The 24,614-nt window shown below is 34.7% G+C and overlaps 1 protein-coding gene across 3 annotated transcripts; it reads left to right on the top strand.

Annotated features, from left to right (window-relative positions):
• The first annotated feature begins 299 nt into the window (after positions 1 to 299).
• On the top strand, positions 300 to 5,187 carry LOC129453810 (uncharacterized). Of its 3 annotated transcripts, XM_073861419.1 has the most exons (6): positions 300 to 769; positions 2,164 to 2,493; positions 2,591 to 2,893; positions 3,032 to 3,148; positions 3,277 to 3,344; positions 4,622 to 5,187. In XM_073861419.1, the coding sequence occupies exons 1-6, from the start codon at positions 634 to 636 to the stop codon at positions 4,664 to 4,666; spliced, it is 999 nt and encodes a 332-aa protein (XP_073717520.1). In that variant the 5' UTR covers positions 300 to 633; the 3' UTR covers positions 4,667 to 5,187. The 3 variants fall into 3 exon arrangements, with proteins under 3 accessions (XP_073717520.1, XP_073717522.1, XP_073717521.1); XM_073861421.1 differs by lacking the exon at positions 3,277 to 3,344 and having other exon boundaries at positions 3,032 to 3,152; positions 4,626 to 5,187; XM_073861420.1 differs by lacking the exon at positions 3,277 to 3,344 and having other exon boundaries at positions 301 to 769.
• The last annotated feature ends 19,427 nt before the right edge of the window (positions 5,188 to 24,614 follow it).

Genomic DNA, 24,614 nt, shown 5'->3' with positions numbered 1-24,614 from the left:
TTCCATCATTTATCAGCGTATCCTCATATGTTTTGAAACTGGACTGTTTGGACATTTAAATATAAACATAACGTTACACAAGTTTCGTTTTATAAGAACAGAAGCAGATAAACGAATGAGAAAACATTTTTAGGCATTTATGTGTATTAAAATTACATTTGTGAAAGTTTAGAGAGAAAGAGAAACGTGAAACAGCCAATGTAGTAAGAATGCAAATACGACGTGATGACGTCACTGGTATGCTAATGAGGCGATGACGTAATCTAGCAACATTTAGCGACTTTCCAAGCAAGCTTTAGCTACTTTCCATTAAAAATAGTTGGCAACACTGCACCATACACAAGAATCCCATAAACAGTGAGGAGAGACGCGTGGAGCAGCACCAAAGAAAAGTTCTCCGTAAACAGAGTTTTATGCGCTGCGCTGGATTCCCCTCCGAGAAAACAGTATTATGTTGTATGATTCCAGCCAGAAATAGTGATCAGTCTACCAAACTATCTTAAAACACGCAAACGCTTTGTTTTCGGCGAAGTTTTTTTGTGTTGATCTCACTTTTACCATTCAGGCTGTTTCAGTTGCTTCTCTTTTCAGCTTTTTCGATTGCATTCGATTTTACGAACTGAAACCAATGCAATGATTTTGAAGGACAGCGAGGATGTTTTAAAGCTTGGACTTGTTTATTCATGGATTTATTCCTCAATACAATCCGCCAAATATTATATGACTCATAAATCTGTTTTACTCGGTCTGTGCTTGTGGCTCGCATGTGGTAAGTGATTTATACTTAAATAGCTTATAAATCTAGCACTTTCTTACTTTTAAGTAAAACTTCTACTCACTTTTACTTGAGTACTGATTATGTAATACATGACATTTTATTAAATATAATGGAATAAAATATGAAATAAAAAATGATGTAACCTGTTACAATGCCTCGTCGTAAAGTACAAGTTTTCCAAAGAAAAACACTCTTTGATCAAGTCATACAGACTTCACTGTTCCTCTGGAGTTTATGTAGAAAGAGAACTTTGAACAATTGCGGAATAGCAACGTGAACCTTTGAGCAAGAGATGAAGGACACGCCGCGGCAACCGTAACGGTTAAACATATTCAAACCGTGGCAGTTTGAAAAATGCGCGAGCAGGGGGGCAAGATATCCCAGCTAGAAGAAAAAAGTTCTAAGAACGTTCCCTGAAAGTTCCCAATGTTCCCAAAAACATTCCGCCAACGTAAAAAGTGTCCAGTTTTCTTTAAGTTCTAAGAATGTTTCTGTTGTCTGAACGTTAGCGAAATGTTACATTTTACCATTTTTAATCCAAAGTTTTCTTAAACTCCTTAATGACAAAATGCTGTGAAAGAGCTGGATCTCATTTACACTTTTGACAGAAAATAAACTTTTGATTAGTAAATGAATTAGGTGATGATCTTTACCATTATGTACCAAATACCACAGAATTATACTATTAACTTTTCATAACAAATGTGGCGCACCACCACAAAGTCAACACAACCAGGAAAAAACCAGCAGGCAAAACGTCAAGGGTCAAGAGCCCAACTAAAACACTAATCACAATAAGGGTGACTATAAATGAAACAAACATCAACATCTAAACCTAATAAGTGAATTGTGTTTTCTACAGCAATATATTTACTGAACATTCAGAAATAATGTTTTATAAAATAATAAAATGCAATGTTTCTCTATCATTTACATAACAATTAAACAAGTCAATATAATAAACAGTTGTTGTTTTGAACATTGTGTGAACGTTGAGGCATGACCTTGTCATAACGTTTAAAAATGGTAAAATAAAGCATGACATTTTCATAACATTTAAAAATGGTAAAATGTAACATTCCTCTAACGTTCAGACAACAGAAACGTTCCTAGAGCTTAAAGAAAACTGGACACTTTTTACGTTGGCAGAATGTTTTTGGGAACCTTGGGAACTTTCAGGGAACGTTCTTAGAACTTTTTTCTTCTAGCTGGGTAAGCAACGTCGACTTTAATTGCGTTGTTGATGTCAAGTTCCTATCCCCAAAGAATGAAATTTAAATTTGGTCTATATTTATATAGGCCTGTTTTTAGTGAGGATGTGTCAGCTGTCTTAAATTAATTTTGTTCAAAAGTAATCTGAATTTTTTTTTCACTTTGTGTTTCAGGTGTGTTTGTTGTTGATGGAGATGAAGTGAAGTCAGTGTCAGTGATGGAGGGAGATTCTGTTACTCTACACACTGATATTACTCAAATACGAGAGATGCAGATACTCTGGACTTTTGAACAAACCACTCGTCTAGCTGAAATCATTACAAGGGATCAGATGAACTTTACGTTTGTCAAAAAGGATGGGATATTTACAGATCATCTACAGATGAACAGTCAGACTGGATCTCTCACCATCACAAACATCAGAACTGAACATACTGGACTTTATAAACTAACTATCAGCAGAGACAATATTGCATACAAGAGTTTTACTGTTACTGTCTATGGTGAGTGAATCTACAGTCGAAAGGAAAACCACGACCAAAATGTGTATTTATGTATTTATTTTTATCTGTTTATTATTATTTATTCTCATTTTTGTAGCACCACTGCCCATTCCTGTCGTCACCAGAAACTCATCCCAATGTTCATCATCATCAGAAAGATCATCAATCTCAAAATGTCTGTTGTTGTGTTCAGTGTTGAATGTGAAAGATGTGAGTCTGTCCTGGTACAAAGGAAACAGTTTATTGTCCAGCATCAATGTGTCTGATCTCAACATCAGACTCTCTCTATCTCTGGAGGTTGAATATCAGGATACAAACACATACAGTTGTGTGGTGAGCAATCCCATCACAAACCAAACTCAACATCTCAACATCAAAGATTCCTGTTTGTCATGTTCGGGTAAGACATCTTATAGAGAAAGAACTAGCACATTATAATATATTACATTCATTGGTGATAAATTAATGTGTTTTTTATGATCAGTAACCAAGAGATTTGCTGTGAAGTTTTTCATTTATTGTTTTTATTTTATTACAGCAACCATCCAGAATCCACAATGGGGAAAGATAGTTGTTAGTCTGGTTTTAGTGCTCTTAATAATTGCCGCTTTAGGTGTGATGTACCTTTTCTACTTTAGATATAAAAGATCAGAAGGCAAGTATTATCAGTTTTCATTATTTTTGTGCAAAACATAATCAAAGATCTGTTACATATTAGTTTGTTTAAAGACACAATTTCAGACTCTTTTTTTGTCTGAAAACTGTGTTTATTATTAAAAACAGCTCAGACTGATGTGGAAGAGATACATTATGCCAGTACAACATTTTTTGCTCGCAGTAAAAAGAGTCTGGTAAGAGATTTGTGTTGATGTGTGAGCTGTATATCTTGCTCTGAGCTCCTGTGGTTTGTTTCAAAGCTTTGGCCTGTATTCAAGCACACAGACAAAGATCTGCTGTGTGTCTGCATGCAAGAGACAAAATATTGCGCTCACGTTTCCGTTTGTGAATAATGTGACCTTGGATGTCATTTGCAAAGCACTGTAGTTATCCTGATATATTTCATGCTTGGCCTGTTTTTGCTTTATGCTAAATACTGAATATTATTAAGGCATCTGAGCCTTTAAGTGCATCTTTCATGTATTTTGGATTTTCACAGGCAGGGTCAAATATAAGTAAATGCTGCCCCCTAGTGGTACAAACAAATGGAACAACATTGATATATATATATATATATATATATATATATATATATATATATATATATATATATATATATATATATATATATATATATATATATATATATATATATATATATACATTGCAAAACGAGATAACTCCGTTTTTTTATTTTTCAGAAATCTTGTTTTTTGGTTGTGCAAATTAATATCAATTTAACTGCAGTTGGTTTGTTTTCATTAAAACCTTCATAACTTAAAAGATACAGCTAAGTAGCACCATAAAACAAAATAATAACATAACATAATAATAAACATGTTTTGACAAAAATGTTAAAACGGATTTATCTCGTTTTGCAATGAAATCTTCATATATATATATATAGTGCTGGGCAAAAATGAATTGCGATTAATTACATACAATATAAAAGTGATTTTTGGCATAAAATATGAGTTTGTGCTGTATGTATTTTTAACCACACACACATACATATATTTATTTCAGAATAATTTAATATATATATATATATATATATATATATATATATATATATATATATATATATATATATATATATATATAATATACAATATATAAAATATAAATGAATATATATACACATGTAAATGTTTTTTAAATACATACATGAATGTGTGTGTATTTATGTATACATAATAATTACACAGCACACGCATATTATGCCAAAACTTTTATTGTGTATGCAATTAATCGCGATTAATCTTTGCCCACTCACACAAACACTATGTGCTTTACTTGTTGTGACTCTTGGCTTTACCCTAAAAGTGCAATCTATGTACAGTCCTACAAAAGCTAAACATATATAAAGTGCACCCTATGTATTTTCACTCACTGAATCATAGCAAAGCCAAACCAAACCAATGCAATGTTTCAATAAATTAATTTTTCTTGTATTTCATGTTTTTTACAGGAAGCAGTTGACCACACAGTGTACTCGGGCGTTGTTATGAGGTGACATCTGTGCCGTTGTACAAATTAATTACCACTTACATATGCTTAGTTTTATGAAAACTAGATAAAATATCAACAACAAAATGTCCAAGGTCAGCAACAAAGATAATCAAATTATCAAAATTACATTGCTACTGTAAGAGGGTTAATTGAAACATTTAAAAACTGTGAACATTATTAAACGTTTTAATTTGATTTTAAAGACGCTTTACTCAACTAATGAGTATGACTGATTTATACCAGCAAACAAGATGTATGAGATATTTTCATAAGGTTATGTGTCTCATTATCAAAGTTTCAGTATTAAAATGTCTGTCTGACAATATGCTGATCATTTCAATAATATTTCTTATTCACATTGAATAGTGATCTTGAGTACCCACAGTAGTGGTTAGTTGTGTGCCTTGTCTGACGGGACTATTAATGACCTGGACTAACTGTAATAGAAGTATTTGTAATTTTTCATATTCATAGCTTTGTTCATTACTTTTTACATGTACTTTTTAATAAACATTTTTTACACTTTGTTTTGTTTATTGAGACAGACGTGTCAAAAGCCATCTGTATTAATTGAAACTGAAAGTAACGTTATGGATTTCCTACAATTAAACAAATTACTACAAATAGTATATCATTGTTTCATAAGTCACATGGATGACATGCATGATGCTTTAATTGATTTTAATTATAATTTATGATACATTTATTGAGCATGATAGCTTCAATCATGATTTACATTGGGTTGTTTTATTTTCAGTTTTTTTTGATATTTTTAAAATAAGTAATATAATTATGGGATGACATGAAGGCGGTAAATTATGTATTTGTTTATCAGTGTACTGTCCCTTTAAAAATGCTGATAAGGACCTGTTAGATCAGTGGTTCCCAAATCCAGTCCTCGGGACCCCCCTCCCAGCATGTTTTAGATGTCTCCTTATATGAAACACCTGATTCCACTCATCAGGCTAGGCTGGAAGGCTTGATTTTCCTCCCCAAACCAGTTCAGATAGGAGCCCCACCCAAACATGAGCTCAGGGGCAGAAAGAAACCCGACTGGCTCACAAAAATGACCAACGAAAGTTCTCAACCGGAGCCCCCAAGGCAGCCTCCGCAGCGAAGCAGTTCGAGCTCACCGTTGGTCAGGTGAGTAGAGCAGATGGTTAGATAGGAATTTGACTGGTTTTGAATTCAGCTCGAAATGCTTCGAGCGTCTAAGTTACGTGTTTCCACGTTTTCATGTTTTCGTGGCATGACCTTCATTTTCGTGCCAAATTCACATGTTGAATACTCAATTTTTTTCCTTTTTTCAAACCATTGTCGATTGGGATTGGGGTTAGATTTGTGGGTTTTTTAATTTTAAACTGTTTTCGCGTGAAGATGAAGTTGGGTCTGGGTTAGAATGGTCGTGGTTTATACGTTTATTTGTCAGAAATTTAAACTGTTTTCACTTGATGTTGGGGTTAGAGTTGGGTTTGGATTAGGATGTCATTTTTTGTAACAAAGTTGTTCTAACCCCAATCCCAAGAGACAATGGTAAAAAAATAAGATAAACAATTGAGTAACCAACACGTGAAACTGGCACGAAAATGAAGGTCGTGCCACGGACACGTGAAAACATGGAAACACGTAACTTAAACGCTCGAAACATTTCGAGCTGAATTCAAAACCAGTCACATTCCTATCTAACCATCTGCGCTACTCACCTGACCAACGGTGAGCTCGAACTGCTTCACTGCAGAAGCTGCCTTGAAGGCTCCAGTTGAGGAATTTCATTGGTCATTTTTGGGAACCAATCAAATTTCTTTCTGCCCCTGAGCTCATGTTTAAGTAAAACTCCTATCTAAACTGGTTTGGGAAAAAAATCACGCGGCTGGAAGGAGCCTGATTAGTGGAATCAGGTGTTTCATATAAGGAGACATCTAAAACATGCTGGGAGGGGGGTCCCGAGGACTGGATTTGGGAACCACTGTGTTAGATCAATGTTTCTTAACCACATGGTCCAGCCTCAAGGCAGGGCCGGATTATCCAATGGGCATTATGGGCACGTGCCCAGGGGCCCACGCGCAGTCAGGGCCCAAGCGACGGGAGAAAATAAAGTGTAATATCTAATTGTTAAAGGGGTCATATGATGAAAATGTTAGCATTGCCACTTTGTAGGTGTGAGCAAAAACAGGTCATTGAAATTTGGCTTTCATTATGATGTCATAAGGATATCTTATTAGAATAATACCGCCTCCTTAATCTGAACTCTGATAGAGAGAGAAAAGAAGGACTTGACAGCACAATTGAGTTTGAATTACAACAAACCACCATCATTGTGATCAGTGTTTGCACTTTACCCGCTCATTTGCATTTTAAAAAACACACCCAAAACGACACATTTTTGGACTTGACAGCACAATAGAGTTTCAATTACAACAAACCACCATCATTGTGATCAGTGTTTGCACTTCATCCGCTCATTTGCATTTTAAAAAACACACCCAAAACGACACATTTTTGCTCAAACCTACAAAGTGGCAATGCTAACATTTTCATCATATGACCCCTTTAATTATTTAGATTAACTATTTAAGCGCAAATAATCCCGCGCTGAATCGAGCGGACTGTGGGTGGCAGTAGTCTTCATAGTTTCAGTTCGGAATGAGTGAGAAAAGCAGCAGTGCACAGTTGATTTATCAGACAATCCATTACTTTTCTTCATTTATCCTGAATATGTGAATGTCCTGTAAATGACGCGAATCAGTGCTGCTCTGACAGCCTGGTAAAGTAATCATTTGTATAAGAAATCATTTGTACTGCGTATGTGTCGAACGGAGCCGTCCGCGCTTTTCCGTGGTTTGGAAGCTGCGCGGGAACGCGCGCGCGATAAAGACAGACGGGGAAAGTTTGTCGTATTTGCCCAGATTGCCCTTCCTCCTCTGCGTCTGTGCACAACAGTAAACACACATCGCCAACAGACATCCCAGCTAGAAATAAAAAGTTCTAAGAACGTTCCCTGAAAGTTCCCGAATGTTCCCAAAAACATTCTGCCAACGTTAAAAGCGGCTAGTTTTTTTTAAGTTCTAGGAACATTTCTGTTGTCTGAACATTAGAGTAATGTTACATTTTACCATTTTTAAACGTTATGACAATGTCATGTTTTAATGTTCACACAATGTTTAAAACAACAGCTGTTTGTTGTATTGACTTGTTTGGTTGTTGTGTAGATGATGGAGAATGATTGCATTTTATTGTTTTGGAAAACATTATTTCTGAATGTTCAGTAAATATATTGCTGTAGAAAACTCAATTCACTTACTAGGTTTAGATGTTGATGTTTCATTTTAAGTCACCCTTATTGTGATTCGTGTTTGTTTTAGTTGGTCTCTTGACACTTGACTTTTTGCTTGCTATTTTTTTCCTGGTTGTGTTACCTTTGTGGTAATGCACCACATTTGTTATGAAAAGTTATTAATGTATTTCTGTGGTAGTTGGTATAACTGTAAAGATCATCACCTAATGCATTTAATAATCAAAAGATTATTTTCTGCCAATAATGTATATTAGATCCAACTCTTTCACAGCAGTTTGTCATTAAGGAATTTTAGAAACTTTGGACAAAAAATATCTGCTGTATAACTGGGATGCACAAACATCAAGAATCAGACTGTGGATCTCAATCATGGTGACAATTAAATGAAAAACTTCATGCTGCAATGCATGCTGGGTATTAACAAATTACAAACCTCATTCAGGACTCCCAGCATGCACTGCAGCATGGATAAATAAGGATTTTTTTAACAATTTTAATTGTCACCATGTTTGAGATTCATAGTCTGATTCTTGATGTTTGGGCATCCCAACTATACAGCGGATATTTTTTGTCCAAAGTTTCTAAAACTCCTTAATGACAAACGGCTGTGAAAGAGTTGGATCTAATATACAATATTGGCAGAAAATAAACTTTTGATTAGTAAATGAATTAGGTGATGATCTCTACAGTTATGCCAACTACCACAGAAATACACTAATAACTTTCATGGCAAATGTGGTGCATTACCACAAAGTTAACACAACCAGGAAAAACCTAGTAGGCAAAAAGTCAAGTGTCAAGAGACCAACTAAAACAAACACTAATCACAATAATGGTGACTTAAAATGAAACATCAACATCTAAACCTAGTAAGTGAATTGAGTTTTCTACAGCAATATATTTACTGAACATTCAGAAATAATGTTTTATAAAATAATAAAATGCAATGTTTCTCTATCATTTACATAACAATCAAACAAGTCAATATAATAAACAGTTGTTGTTTTAAACATTGTGTGAACATTAAAACATGACATTGTCATAACGTTTAAAAATGGTAAAATGTAACATTACTCTAACGTTCAGACAACAGAAACGTTCCTAGAACTTAAAAAAAACTAGCCGCTTTTAACATTGGCAGAATGTTTTTGGGAACATTCGGGAACTTTCGGGGAGCGTTCTTGGAACTTTTTATTTCTAGCTGGGATACAGGTAGGCACGAGCTCTTCATACAGGTCGTATTCCAGCTGTGTTTTTCTTGACTTGTGGGGAAGTCAGTGGAGATCAAATGACATAACTACCAGTACCTCAGTTTTACAGCTCATTATCCAAAAGACAATTGTTGTCTTGCTAACATGACTCATAATACGTTTTCTAAAGTGTAGATAAGCCAATAGTAACAGTTTTTAGTTTAAAGTTCAATACTTTTTGAAACAGTTTCAGTTGCTTTATTTTTTATTTTGTCAATCTATCTGTAGTTTTTTCCCCCACTTTTTTGCAGCTTTTTTCCTGTGAAATTAACAATATAGCAGCAACCCTCCTTTTTTAGTTTAGTGTAAAGATGTGTTATTTTAACACCAAAAGAATTAAAAAGATTTACTACAACGTGCAAAATAAAAAAACACATTATTAGTGAAACTGTACCCTCTCCTTGGCGCAGTCATTTATTCTAAATATATTTGAAACTAGTAGAACAGAAAACATGCACATTGTTGGCAGTATCATTTGCTGTCTTCTGTTCTTGTGATAAACACTTTGTGTGAACTGATTATTTTGTATTTTGTAGAGTATGAAACAGTTGGGTGTGTGTGAAGGAATTAAAATAAGGAAGTTGTGTCAATATATTTAATCTTTTGTTTAAAAAAGAATTAGGCCTAAGAGAAGTGCCCTTTTTTCACTTGAGCATCTGCCCCCTGTGCAGGTCTCTGTGCAGGTCCCTGCTTGCAACAAAAATATCTACATGCATTGATATTGCCCGACAGGTAGTGATCACTGGCTGTAATGTGTCAGTCTAAATCCTGTAAAAGTAGAGGTGTTTCTAACAAAAAGAACCATATATATATATAGTTTGATTGTGTGCGTGGGGGGGCCTACAAGAAATTGTGCCCAGGGGCCTCCGAATTCTTAATCCGGGCCTGCCTCAAGGTGACTTAAATTATTAAAATAAGACAAAACAAACATTAACATAAACAATTAGGAATTATGATATATCTTAAAGTTTGGTTAATTTTCAACAAAATGTCTCTTTATGCCAAACTCTGGAGTATTTGGGGGGAGTCTTGTTATTTAGTGTTTTAAAATTTGAATGTTTTTATTTTTAAAATCAAAAAGGTTAAGATCCACTGTGTTAGATGATGCAGTTAGGTTTTATCTTGTAAGACACCACATACATGGGCATGCAACAGATGGCGCTATTTACTATTTTAGCCTTTATGTGGATATGTAAATATATCATTTAAGCGTGATAAGAATCAGCTAGTTTGAGTTTAAAGTTGTTTTAGTGGTTGAAAGGTTTATTTAAACTGTAACCACTGAGAGTCGTGTGGTACCTGCTTTTCCTTTAAAAAAGCAGATCTTTGTTCTTTGTTGAGCAGGTGTGATTTGGTTTGTCATGTATCACTTACCATTGCCTTTAATCTCACTGGCAGCTGCAGGGCCAATATGGGCCCTTCTGAAGGTAAAACAGAGTTTATTTAAAGGTGCCAAAGAATGCATGTAAACGATAAATTGTTAAATTGTTCTCTGATATCGGTATGTATGTGGCTTTATTAAGTGCAAACATTTTCCAGAAATCTCTGATGCTAATATAGGGAGAAAAACGCTGTTCTCAAATTTTCAGAGCAGGTAATGTTTAAGTGTTTGTGTGCACATCATAAAAGAGGAATACATTATGGTTCCTATCTCAGATGACCTTATCACACAGGATTGATTGTTTTTTATTTGGCTTGACTGTGTTGTTAAATACTGTGCTTTGTAGGTTTCACAGGATGTGGTTTAAAGCGGAAAATGGACAGAGTACAGAGACATAATGGGCATTAAAAGAAATGATATAAATGAGATATAAATGAACAAGAGCACAATTTATGAATTGTTAAACAAAAAGCCAATTCATTCTTTGCTTCAATATAATATTAAAATACAATTAACTTAAAATATTTGATTTTCAATGCATGCACTTGAGTCACAACAAACCACAGGAAGTGATACCTCATAAAAGTAAAGGGATTTTCACACACTAAACACGAACTAAATCCAGCAGGAAGTTATCTGACCCCCCCCCCTTGAGATTGTTAAAAAGATAAGCCTATGTGTATATTGGCTTGAAATTAAAATAGAATTCAAATGATATGAAAATATTATTATAATCTGATAATGTGCTTTTCATAAACCTTTCAAATGTCTTGATGTTTGTGGGTCTTCATGCACTTTGACTTGCAGCGCAACTTGAGACAAGCTGTGGTGTTTTTTCTTTTTTTTTTTGGTCAGTATGTAGCACAAATGTAAATTCTTATGCAGGTTGAAAGCAGCAGCAGGTGTATTACTGGATATGTGTGGTAAATGTGTCTGAGGTTTTTAACATGTATACTGTGCTTTTACCGCAGTAGGTGGGTGAGAGTGTCTTTTCTCACAAACCTATGTGAACCTTCTGACCTCAACACTTCACTGAAAACAACTATTGTGATGATACTTTGTAGAACTGTGTTTCTTTAAGACTAATACAAGATTCATCTGTTTATTGTACAGATTGGTTACTGTGTAATGAGTCTAGTGATGTTTACAAACTAGAACATTAAAAGAAACAACTTCTCAATGAATTTTATAACAAAGGTTTAAAGGGGACATATCATGTAAATCTGACTTTTCCATGTTTAAGTGCTATAGTTGGGTCCCCAGTGCTTCTATCAACATAGAAAATGTAAAAAAAAACAGTAACTTCATTTTGGTAAACCATTCTTTGCAAGCATGTGAAAAAAAATAGATAATTGAATCCCTTTGTGATGTCAGAAGGGGATAATACCACCCCTTAATCTGCACTTTGCAACCATGGCACTGCCGTTTAGTGCAGAGATCAGCTCATTTGCATTGTGAAGGACAGACACAAAACGGCACATTTTTGCTCACACCTAAAAAGTGGCAATTTTAACATAATAAATTATCTATATGGTAATTTGAGCTAGAAGTACACATATGTACTCTGGGGACACCAAAGATTTATTTGACATCTTAAAAAGTCTTATGAAATGTCCCTTTTAGGCTGGTTGTTAATATAGCAATGTTTCCAAACCAGGGGGCCGGGTCCCACCGGGTGGCCTTAGCAGATTTCCAGGGGGGCCTCAAGATGACTTAAAATTATAAAAAATTGACAAAACAAGCATTAAAATAAGCTAAAATAAGCAAATATCAAGATGTTTATTTTTTTGGCCATTTTTGTTGATTGGTTGGTTGTTTAGTGAATATACATCTGTCATTCCAAGTACGATTTAATTTTATGTTATGAAAAAATGTAGTTAGTGGGGGGCATTTAAATATTGATGTGAGCAGCTAGATGTGTAACATGAATCTGATTGGCTCATACCTAAACAGGAAATAGTGGCCTCTCAGAACCTAAAAGGATGTGCTGTTTATTTTTGCAGAGCACAGCCAATAACCATGAACATATCAGACAAAGAAAGCCTTTCTAACCAGACAAACTTTATTAAACAGATTAGTGGAAACGACAAAGCTTTTTTTGTTAGGAGCAAATTTAATATTAATGCATTTCTGAGTATGCTTTTTATCTTATAGGTGAACCTGTCATTTAATCTTAGCAGGTGCATAGGTTAGGCTAGATGGAAACTGTGGTTTGCAAAGCACAATGGCCACTCAGATCGGGTCTGTAAGCAAATCATCACAAAAAGACAAAACATTAACAAAGAAAAACTGGAAAGACATTAACAAAATTTTTACCTTTTACTTCTAAGTAATAGCGGGCCATTTTAAAATAAAGTTTATTTGGAGAATAATGTTTAACTGTTAAATCTAAAATTCAATCTAATTTTAAATGTAAAGTACAGAATCTCCCTCCATCACTGACTTCACTTCATCTGTAACACCAAACACACAGCAATACCTAACACACACCTATTTAATAAAGAAAAACCTGTTGCAGATCAAACAGGATCTTGGTGAATTTGAAGATCAGGTAGAACAACATCAGAACAGCTCATAGGTCTTGAATGCAGAAAAAGTTTAATTAATACATATAGTTTTAATTTAAGAAATCTAAATAAGCTAAATAAAAGCTTTAGAATAACCATTCATGAGTAAATACAAGCAGAGAAAACATAAAACACAGCACGAGCCCTTATTTTGTCACGTGACAGTTTTTCAGCATCCCTCCCCCTGATCTTGTGAATTATACAGCATCAGCTACATTTAAAACACAAGATTGTGGAAGATTGTACAATGATATTCTGTATCAATAAAGCACATTTGTAAACTATTAATGGAAAATAAAATACAGTTAAAACAGCAGAACAGCTTGTAATATGTAACTGGAAGAATTATGTAGAAACAGACTCAACACATCACCTGCAGGGTTTTTTTTTTTTTTGCAAATGTAGGAGGAGTAAAAAAAACAAATGAGAGCGTATCTAGATCAAGTTACCACAATGAATTTTCCATAGCCTCGTTCTATGGCCCCTCTCAATTTTAATATATCTGTTGCAGATTAGATATTTATATTTTATTATGCTATTATTTTCAGAAAAGATGAAGCAGGATTTTCTTTTATAAAGCCTGACAGACTTTTAATGTCATTTATTTATTAAATGCTTACTTTTTGCACTATATGGAGTTCTTTTCAGAGGATCATACAATGTTTTCTCTGCTTGTATTTACTCACGAATGGTACGTGATCAAATTTCTTTCATTAATTATAACGATTTTATTTTGTTTATTTGAGTTATTAAAATCAAATTATATTTATTTATCAAACGTTTTGTGCGTTCAAGACTAGATGAGCTGTTCTGATGTTGGTGTTACAGGATCTTCAAACTCACTAAGATACTGTTTGATCTGTAACAGGTTTTTATTTATTAAATATGTATGTTATGTTTTCCAGGTAACTTTGTGTTTGGTGTTGATAAAGTAAAGTCAGTGTCAGTGATGGAGGGAGATTCTGTTACTCTACACACTGATATTACTCAAATACAGAGAGATGATCACATCGTGTGGATGTTTGGACCTAAAGAGACTCGTATAGCTGAAATCCATAAGAAAATCATTGATATGTATAACAGTAATGAGATATTTGGAGACAGACTGAAGCTGGACAATCAAACTGGATCTCTCACCATCACAAACATCACAATCACACACACTGGACTTTATAAACTAACAATCATCAGTAACAGAGGAACTTCATTCAAGAGATTTAATGTTACTGTCTATTGTGAGTAAAGTCATGTGTGTGTTTAATAGAACCTTTTACCGCACGTGATCAAATAGCCTGCGCGCACATTTTGGCAACAGAACCCTGCAAGTAAGCTTACGATGGGCCTGTATGGGCATAGCCTAAGGGCCCCACACAGGTTTGCTCACTGGCGAAACGTTGGCCCCTTAGCGCTGGCCCTGCATGGGCAGCCCTCACTTAACCCCCAGGAAGCCCTCACATAGAGAAATCCCCAGAGTTAAATGAACACTGCTGGATGTATATACTGTCCCATCTTACAGAGTGTTTAAAAGTAACAATGAAGCAGAATTAAAACCGCTGTTATCCTCTCTCTCACCATCTCTGTCTGAAATCTAAAATTGCATTTTACATCTTGCTTGTGGAGTCATTTTCTTACTTTAGGTTGAGATTTTTCATTTAAAGTCGCCCTTATTGTGATCAGTGTTTGATTTGGTTGGACTTGACTCTTGACTCTTGCCTTGTTCAGTCTTTTGATTGCTATAACTTTGTGTGTTTAAGACATGTTTGTTATGGCAACATGCGATCCTTTGGTGGTGGTCAGTTCAGTAAATAAGGTCTGAACATCATCATATAAAAACGTATGTATTAATTTATTGTTTGCACACTTATCAGAGGGATCTTTCTCTGACAATGTGATACTATAGTATGAGATCCGGCTCTCTCTTGGCAGTTTGTCTTTCTGAAGAATTTGGAACACTGTCACTTAAAATTGGCTGCTCTACCGTGTGGACGCACAGATATCGAGAGTCGGAGTGTGAATTACAATGATGGTGACAATAAAACGAAAAGCTTCATGCTGCAATGCATGCTGGGTATCAACAAATAACAAATCTCATCCAGAACTCCCAGAATGCACTGCGGCATGAATAAATAATTACCTTTTTTACCATTTTCTTTGTCACCATTGTTGGGATTCGTGCTCGGGTTCTTGATGTCTGTGCGTCTGCATTGTTCAGCGGTTAATGTTTGTGTGCAAACTATCAGAATCCTTCGGAATGATAAACTGCTGTGAGAGTTCTGGACCTTACACTGTAGTGTTTCATTATTGGCGGAGAATGATGCTTCTGATGAGGGGGGAAAACTATATTAAATCTGTTCATTAAATGATTATGTTTGACAATGTTTATGTATCAACCAGCAATATTCAACTACAATTGCCTTTTCTTTGCTATAACATGTGTTTTAAACACACTTATAAAACGGTTAGTTCCAATCCTTGATTCTGATTGGTCAATAGGTGTGCTTTATTCACAATAAAGCACTGCTATGACCGCTTCACCCAACGGTTCTATTTAATATCACTGTGCCCTTAGCAACACCCTTAGCAACACATAAACATATAATGAGACAAAGTCTGAGAACAGTTTGTTGTTTTTATTTGAGCTTCCATGTTGTTGTTTGCTTCAGGGACTATTTTTTCTAGCGGAAGGAATGCTTTTATTGATTTAACTTCATGAAAGTTGCACTAATATTTTTTTTACTTTAATATTGTGTGGTAACCGTTTTATAAAAGCAATAAGGTACTCGAGGCAAGTGCTGTATCGTGAATAAGTAACGGCTGAAGGGGTTGCAGGCACTCCGCTTCGCGTCGTGCCTAACAACGCCCTTCAGCCGTTACTTATTCACGATACAGCACAGCCTCTCGTACCTTATTGCTTAATTAGATATAGCAGTTAGAAAACACTAACAAGCCAACGGTCAAGAGGCAAAGTCCAATTAAAACAACCACAGATCACAATAATGGTGACTTTAAATGAAACGGCCAACATCTAAACATAAGATAAGAAAATGACTCTACAAGTAAGATGTAAAATGCAATTTTATATTTCAGACAGAGATGTTGAGAAAGAGGACAACAGAGCTTTTAATTCTGCTTCATTGTTACTTTTTAACACTCTGTAAGATGGGACAGTATATACATCCAGCAGTGTTCATTTAACTCTGGGAATTTTTCTGTATGAGGGCTTCCTGGGGGCTAAGTGAGGGCTGCCTGCGCAGGGCCAGCGCTAAAGGGCCAACGTTTTGCCAATGAGCAAACCTGCGCGGGGCCCTTAGACTAGCCCTAAGTGGGCCCATAAAGGGCCATTGTAGGCTTACTTGCAGGGAAGTGGTGTCATTCGGTTGGTCATTCCCCAGTGGTTCTAACGTGTAAGCAACTCTAAAAGTTTATTAATATGGTTTCCCAGCATCAAAATGTTTGTTTTGTGTAGTTGCACTAATATAATATACTAATATAAGTATGTATCTGGCCACTTTATATTTGGCCATCTGCTAACTTCTTCTATCCACTCCACTATATACATGGATTTTGTAGCTGTGTTGAAAAAGGTGATAATGTAAACTTTTTAAAGGGGTCATAGGATAAAAATCAGACTTTTTTCATATTTAAGTGCTATAATTGGGTCCCCAGTGCTTCTATCAACCTAGAAAATGTGATAAAGATCAACCCAGTAACTTTGTTTGGGTAAGCCATTTACTGCAAGCATGTGAAAAATTAGGTCGTTCAGATTTCGCCTGTTTTGTGAGGGAGGTAGCATGGCGAATTATAATAATACCGCCCCCTTTATCTGCACTATCCAACCACAGCACTGCTATTTATTTCAGAGAGTAAGAGGGAGAAAAGAAGAACTTGACAGCACAATTGAGTTTCAATTACAACAAATCACCATCATTGTGATCAGTGTTTGGACTTCATCCGCTCATTTGCATTTTAAAAGAAACACCCCAAAACGGCTCACTTTTGCTCAGACCTACAAATTTGCAATTTTAACATGCTGTAATTAATTATCTGTGGGGTATTTTCAGTTAAATCCTCACCTTCACACTCTTGGGACACCAAAGATTTAACTTACATCTTAAAAAAATCTCATAATATGACCCCTTTAAAATAACTTTGTCTGTGTTGTTTCACTGCTGATTCTTGCCATATTTCTTGACATATTTTTTCCAGCTCCTTTACCCATTCCTGTCATCAGGAGAAACTCATCACAATGTTCATCATCAAGCTCAAATTGTTCCTTATTGTGTTCAGTGTTGAATGTGAGAGATGTGAGTCTGTCCTGGTATAAAGGAAACAGTTTATTGTCCAGCATCAGTGTGTCTGATCTCAACATCAGACTCTCTCTACCTCTGGAGGTTGAAAATCAGGATACAAACACATACAGCTGTGTGGTGAACAATCCCATCACAAACCAAACTCAACATCTTAACATCAATGACGTCTGTCGGACGTGTTCAGGTGAGATAATGTCTGATGAAAGTCATTCATGTACAATCAAAAGACTTAAGTTATAGTATAACTAATATCGTTTTTTTTTTGTGCATTACAGAAAACCAACATTTTATATTGACAATAGTTGTTGTTGTTGTTGTTGTTGTGGTGGTGTTGTTGGTTGTTGCATTAGTGATTTGCTATTCCTGCAAAAAGTTTAAACGATCAACTAGAGGAGGCAAGTGTTTGCAAAACTATAAACTCAAATCAAAATGTTGTTTTAAACTGAAGTGGACTTTTTGAGGTTCAAACATGTGATTATTGTTATTATTTAAACAGTTGAGACTCTGGAGGAGGAGATACTTTATACAGAGCCAGTCTTTTCACAAAGAGTTCAGAATACAGTAAGATATTTCATTACTCTTATTCTTCTCTCTCTGCATGTTGTTTGGCAGAAGCAAAATATTTAAAACAAATATTGCTGTTTCTGCTTTTATTGTGCTATTTTTATTCTGGTATTTTTATATGCATCTTGTGAAAAACACCCAGACATACACAAAGATGCTCAAAGACCTTAATTCCAGTCAATTGTAATGAATATATAGAAAAGCTTTACATCATGATAAAAACATTCTTGCAATTGTCTAGTTTGTTTGGTATTTTTTTACTTTTAGTATTGTTACTCCATCATAGTTTTTTTTTTTTTTTGCTATATTAAATGCTGTTTTACTTGATACATGACTATCGCTGTAGTCTAAATTGTGGGAAACCCAGCTCTATATTATCCAGTCCTTATTTTAAGTTTGAATTTTTTTTAATTTCTGTTTTTTTCTAGCAGGTTGTTGAAGCAGATCCTACAGAATACTCAACTGTATTACTTACATGACTGCAAATAAACACCTTTTATTACTTAACTTGGACTGGTTGTCAGTGAATTGAACAGTTTGTCACCACTATGTTTTGCAATACAGAAATATGTCAGAAATATTTGCAATACATATAATACAGAAATATTTGCAATACATATTTACATTATCTAAGATTGCATGCTTTTGGGTGCAATGATATGATATAATAAATTAATTATGTTCTTTTAATGACATCAGAGGCATTTACAAGACAAAAAAGTACTATTTCTGTTCTTGATATACATTTGCACGCACCCAAAACTTTTCCAACTAGTCAAACTTGCATTATCCTGATGGTTTGGTTTTTATTTTGAAATTGTTACTATTGACCTTGTAATGTAAAGCCCGTTTTGTGCCAAAGACTTACTGGAAATTTACGTAGCTCAATTTTATGTTTTCACTCCTGTATGCCCGAAGTAATGTGTTAATATACTTTACCTAAATATTTCTTCATTTGCATACTTTACATTGCTCTTAATCTGATTTGGTAATAAAATAATTTTTAATATCTAAATTGCACTTAAAACAATAAATCAGTTGTGTAATGTGAAAGTAACCACATCTCTGTAATATTAATGGCATTACCCAGCTAGAAATAAAAAGTTCTAAGAACGTTCCCTGAAAGTTCCCGAATGTTCCCAAAAACATTCTGCCAACGTTAAAAGCGGCCAGTTTTTTTTAAGTTCTAGGAACGTTTCTGTTGTCTGAACGTTAGAGTAATGTTACATTTTACAATTTTTAAACGTTATGACAATGTCATGTTTTAATGTTCACACAATGTTTAAAACAACAGCTGTTTATTATATTGACTTGTTTAATTGTTATGTAAATGATAGAGAAACATTGCATTTTATTATTTTATAAAATATTATTTCTGTATGCAGTAAATATATTGCTGTAGAAAACTCAATTCACTTACTAGGTTTAGATGTTGATGTTTGTTTCATTTTAAGTCACCCTTATTGTGATTAGTGTTTGTTTTAGTTGGTCTCTTGACACTTGACTTTTTGCTTGCTAGTTTTTTCCTGGTTGTGTTAACTTTGTGTTAATGCACCACATTTGTTATGAACATGCCAAGGTAATAGTGTTATTCTGTGGTTGTTGGCAGTCCCGGCGCCATGGGCGGGCTTTAGGGGGCTGGGCCCGCCCTGTGAGTCACTAGTGCCCGCCCTGGACGAACCTGCGGTCTCCCTTCACCTGTTCACCAGCTCCATGTTTTTATCAATAGGCCACTGTTATTAAAAGTTATTGTTTTGTACATATATAACTCATGAATAAAAATAAAAATGTGTTTGGTCTGATTTAAAAATATATATATTTTAAACGAATTTGATTGGTTTGTCAGTAGTGAGCGCGGAAATGTTTGGTTGTTTGCTAAGCGCGCCACCGCTTAATGTAAGGCACGATTGAGTGCTGCCTGCAGTGAGACTGACACGTTATAGTTCTGCTGTTATCTTTCACTATTTTCGCTGCGGGAACAACAAAAACAGTCAACATTGCGTCTAAAATGTAAGTGGCTTAATATTAATTACTTGTTTAGTGAACTGTCATTAAATATGTCACATTTTCAACCGTGATGTGATGCTGCTTAACTGTATCATGTTAAAAAATCCACATTTTTACCGCAGTACATTTAACCCACTTTGTTAACACACTTTGTGTTTGCTGTGCTTATTTGTTTAAAGGGGACATATTATGAGATTTTTTTTAAGATGAAAACTAAGTCTAAAATAGGTCTGAGCAAAAGTGTGCCGTTTTGGGTGTGTCATTTAAAATGCAAATGAGCGGATGAAGTGCAACCACTGATCACAATGATGGTGTTTTGTTGCAATTGAAACTCAATTGTGCTGTGAAATATTTTATCTCTCTCTTTCTCTCCCTACTAAATGGTTGTGCTGTGGTTGGATAGTGCAGATAAAGGGGGCGGTATTACCTTATTCTGACATCACAATAAGGGCCAAATTACAATGACCTATTTTTCACATGCTTGCAGAAAATGGTTTACCAAAACCAAGTTATTGGGTTGATCTTTTTAACATTTTCTAGGTTGATAGAAGCACTGGGGACACAATTATAGCACTTAAACATGGAAAAAGTCTGATTTTCATAATATGTCCCCTTTAACTTTGCGTTTTTACATTATGCACTTTTGGTCGCCATTGATTAAAGGATGCAGAATCATTATCGTGTTTTGGTGATTGTTATTGGCGTTTCTAATCAGACTAGGCAGCTTGTTCGGTCGAGCAAGTAAAATTCTTTCACTTGGCCTTTTAAAAAATCCACTTGTCTCTGATATTAACCGGACAGGCGTTGATGTCGAGCCCTGCGACGTGTTTTATTTGCGTTTAGATTGCTTCAGTAAGCTAGGTCCAATCTTTACGACTTCTCCGTTGTATTGTGTTAATGGAGAGGTATGTTAGTTCTTCCTCGCTTTTTTGTCCACTTAATTCATACTTAATGATATTATGCATTGCAGTGACGTTGCTCTCATTTGTGCCCCCCCTGAAAAATGAAATGCCCGTCCGTGAATTTGTGTCTGGCGCCGGGTCTGGTTGTTGGTACATAATGGTAAAGATCATCACCTAATTCATTTACTAATCAAAACTTTATTTTCTGTCAAAAATGTAAATGAGATCCAGCCCTTTCACAGCAGTTTGTCATTAAGGAGTTTTAGAAACTTTGGATAAAAATATCCGATGTATAACTGGGATGCACAAACACCAAGAATCAGACTATGAATCTCAATCATGGTGACAATTAAATGAAAAACTTCATGCATGCTGGGTATTAACAAATAACAAACCTCATTCAGGACTCCCAGCATGCACTGCAGCATGGATAAATAAGGATTTTTTTAACAATCTTAATTGTCACCATGGTTGAGATTCATAGTCTGATTCGTGATGTTTGTGCGTCCCAATTATACAGCGGATATTTTTTGTCCAAAGTTTTCTTAAACTCCTTAATGACAAACTGCTGTGAAAGAGCTGGGTCTAATATACATTATTGGCAGAAAAAAAACTTTTGATTAGTAGATAAATTAGGTGATGATCTTTACCATTATGTACCAACAACCACAGAAATACACTAATAACTTTTCATAACAAATGTGGTACATTACCACAAAGTTAACACAACCAGGAAAAAACTTGTAGGCAAAAAGTCAAGTGTCAAGAGACCAACTAAAACAAACACGAATCACAATAAGGGTGACTTAAAATGAAACATCAACATCTAAACCTAGTAAGTGAATTGAGTTTTCTACAGCAATATATTTACTGAACATTCAGAAATAATGTTTTATAAAATAATAAAATGCAATGTTTCTCTATCATTTATATAACAATCAAACAAGTCAATATAATAAACAGTTGTTGTTTTAAACATTGTGTGAACATTAAAGCATGACATTGTCATAACGTTTAAAATGGTAAAATGTAACATTACTCTAACGTTCAGACAACAGAAACGTTCCTAGAACTTAAAAAAAACTGGCCGCTTTTAACGTTGGCATAATGTTTTTGGGAACATTGGGAACTTTCAGTGAACGTTCTTAGAACTTTTTATTTCTAGCTGGGTATGTACACACTAGAAGATTAATTTAATAATTATCCAGTAAGGCACAAAAATAATAATAATGAGATATTGTGCTGTAAATGGGTGAAGTTGACAAATAAGCTCTTACAGTATGAGCTTTAATGAACACAAAAACATTGTAGAATGTTGTTCCTTTAATGGAAAGTGTTTGGCTCATAACACTGCAGACATTTTAAATATGCACATGGATGCCTGAACACTAAAGCCATGAACCATGACATTTCAATTCTGATCGTGTCCTAACTTGCAGTAGCATTAAAGCATGTTGTAGTTTCAGTTACAATGGTTTGAGTTTATCCACTGAACTGTGCAGTTCTCAACTAAAGTCCTGGAGGCCCACTGCTAGCACATTTTGCGTCTCCCTCATCTAGGACCGCCGGAAAAGATAGATGTTGCGCCATCTAGCGTGTAGTATGATGTACTGCAGACAGTGTAAAAGCATAAACATGTTTCTGGTGGTTATTTTAAGACATTTGACAGGTCAGCTGTGCGTATATCAAAACACAATGCATGACTGTAAAACATTCCTTAACCAATCAGAATAAGCATTCAAACCCCCAAAGGTTATAATGTAAAACATTTATAAAACAACATACAATCAATGTTAATTGGGCCTGTAATGTTTTCCTTCACCAGCAGAGGTCCTACGTGAGCAATTATTGAAATTTTGCATTATTGCACTTGTATCAGCACATCTCTTTAAAATATCAGGATACAAACACATACTCAGGGGCGAAATTTTCATCTAAATGTTAGGGGGGAACAATAAACATAAAAATTTTCAAGAACAATTTTTGAAGGGGACACCAATACAGGCAAAATTGTACTTGCAAGGAAATGTGTACAGATAGAAAACGTTTCTCTTTCTCTATAACGTGTAAAATTTAATTTTAATATACATGCATGCAGAGGTGGAAAGAGTAATAAAATATTCCACTTAAGTAAATTAAAGTTAATAATATTTTACTTAAGTAAGAGTAAAGTTACTGGTCTGAAAATGCTCATGTAAAAGTAAAAAGTCATTTTTATTTTACTCAGAGTACAGCGGGGAGAGGTTTGTAGTACAGTTCAAAAAGGAGAAGGAAATATAAATCTCAAACTAGTTGTTTTTTCTCGTAGGAACATCTTTACAATAAAAGTTTAATAACAAAAAGTTAATAAAATAAAAAGCTTTTTTTATAACTAAGAAACAGTTATGGAATTATTTAATGATTTTTACAGGTGAGTTATGCACTTTTGAAGCAAAAATAATATGATTCAGCAGCTAGTAAATACAATCACTGATAGCTTCATTCATGACTTACTTGTGTTAAAGAGATCATTGGGTTGTTTTATTTACAGTTTCTCTGATCTTTTTAAAATAAGTAATATAATTATGGGATGACATGAGGGCGGGTAAATTATGTATTTGTTTATCAGTGTACTGTCCCTTTAAGAAAACTGATAATAAGGACCTGTTAGATCAATGTTTCTTAACCACATGGCCCACTTGGGAGCCTGACTTAAATAAAAAAAAAAAAAACATAAAAAAAAACATTAAAATAAATAATCAGGAATCAATATATATATATCTTAAAGTTTGGTTAATTTTCAACAAAATGTCTGTTTATGCCAAATTCTGAATATAAGGATGCGTGGGGGAGTCTTGTTATTTAGTGTCTTAAAATTGGAATGTTTTTTATTTTTAAAATCAAAAAGGTTAAGATACACTAGATAGATGATGAATATTCGGCAATCAATTGATTTCATTAAATGCTGCAGGTTTTATCTTGTAAGACACCACGTGCATGGTCATAACAACAGATGGCGCTATTTACTATTTTAGCCTATGTTGTGGAGATGTAAATGAATAAATTCAAGCGTGATAAGAATCAGCTAGTTTGAGTTTAAAGTTGTTTTAGTGGTTGAAAGGTTTATTTAAACTGAAACCACTGAGAGTCGTGTGGTACCTGCTTTTCCTTTAACAAAAGCAGATCATTGTTCTTAATGTTTTTTTGATGTGGTATGTTTTATACAGAGCAGGTGTGATTTGGTTTGTCATGTATCACTTACCGTTGCCTTTAATCTCACTGGCAGCTGCAGGGCCAATATGGGCCCTTCTGGAGGTAAACAGAGTTTATTTAAAGGTGCCAAAGAATGCATGTAAACAATCTGTTAAATTGTTCTCTGATATCGGTATAGAATGTATGTGGCTTTATTAAGTGCAAACATTATCCAGAAATTTTTTTTTTTTGTTATTTGAAAGTGTCATCATGAATAATAATGTTGAGCTCTGCTCTGATTGGCTGTTTCTCAGAGCAGTTCAGTTCAGTAGCAGTGTGTGTGTGTAAACAGACCTTATGTTTGAGTCTGTATCAGACAAAGATATATGGAATTTGAGGAATAATTAATTATTTGGAAATTGTTAAAGGTCACGTTCTTTCTGATCCCATTTTTTGAACTTTAGTTAGTGTGTAATGTTGCTTTAATATAATAAATAATACCTGT

This window comes from Misgurnus anguillicaudatus, chromosome 23, assembly GCF_027580225.2.
Source record: "Misgurnus anguillicaudatus chromosome 23, ASM2758022v2, whole genome shotgun sequence".
NCBI classification, from domain to species: Eukaryota; Metazoa; Chordata; class Actinopteri; order Cypriniformes; family Cobitidae; genus Misgurnus; species Misgurnus anguillicaudatus.
The sequence above is the reverse complement of the archived record's forward strand: the minus strand, read 5'-3'. Positions and strand labels throughout refer to the sequence as shown.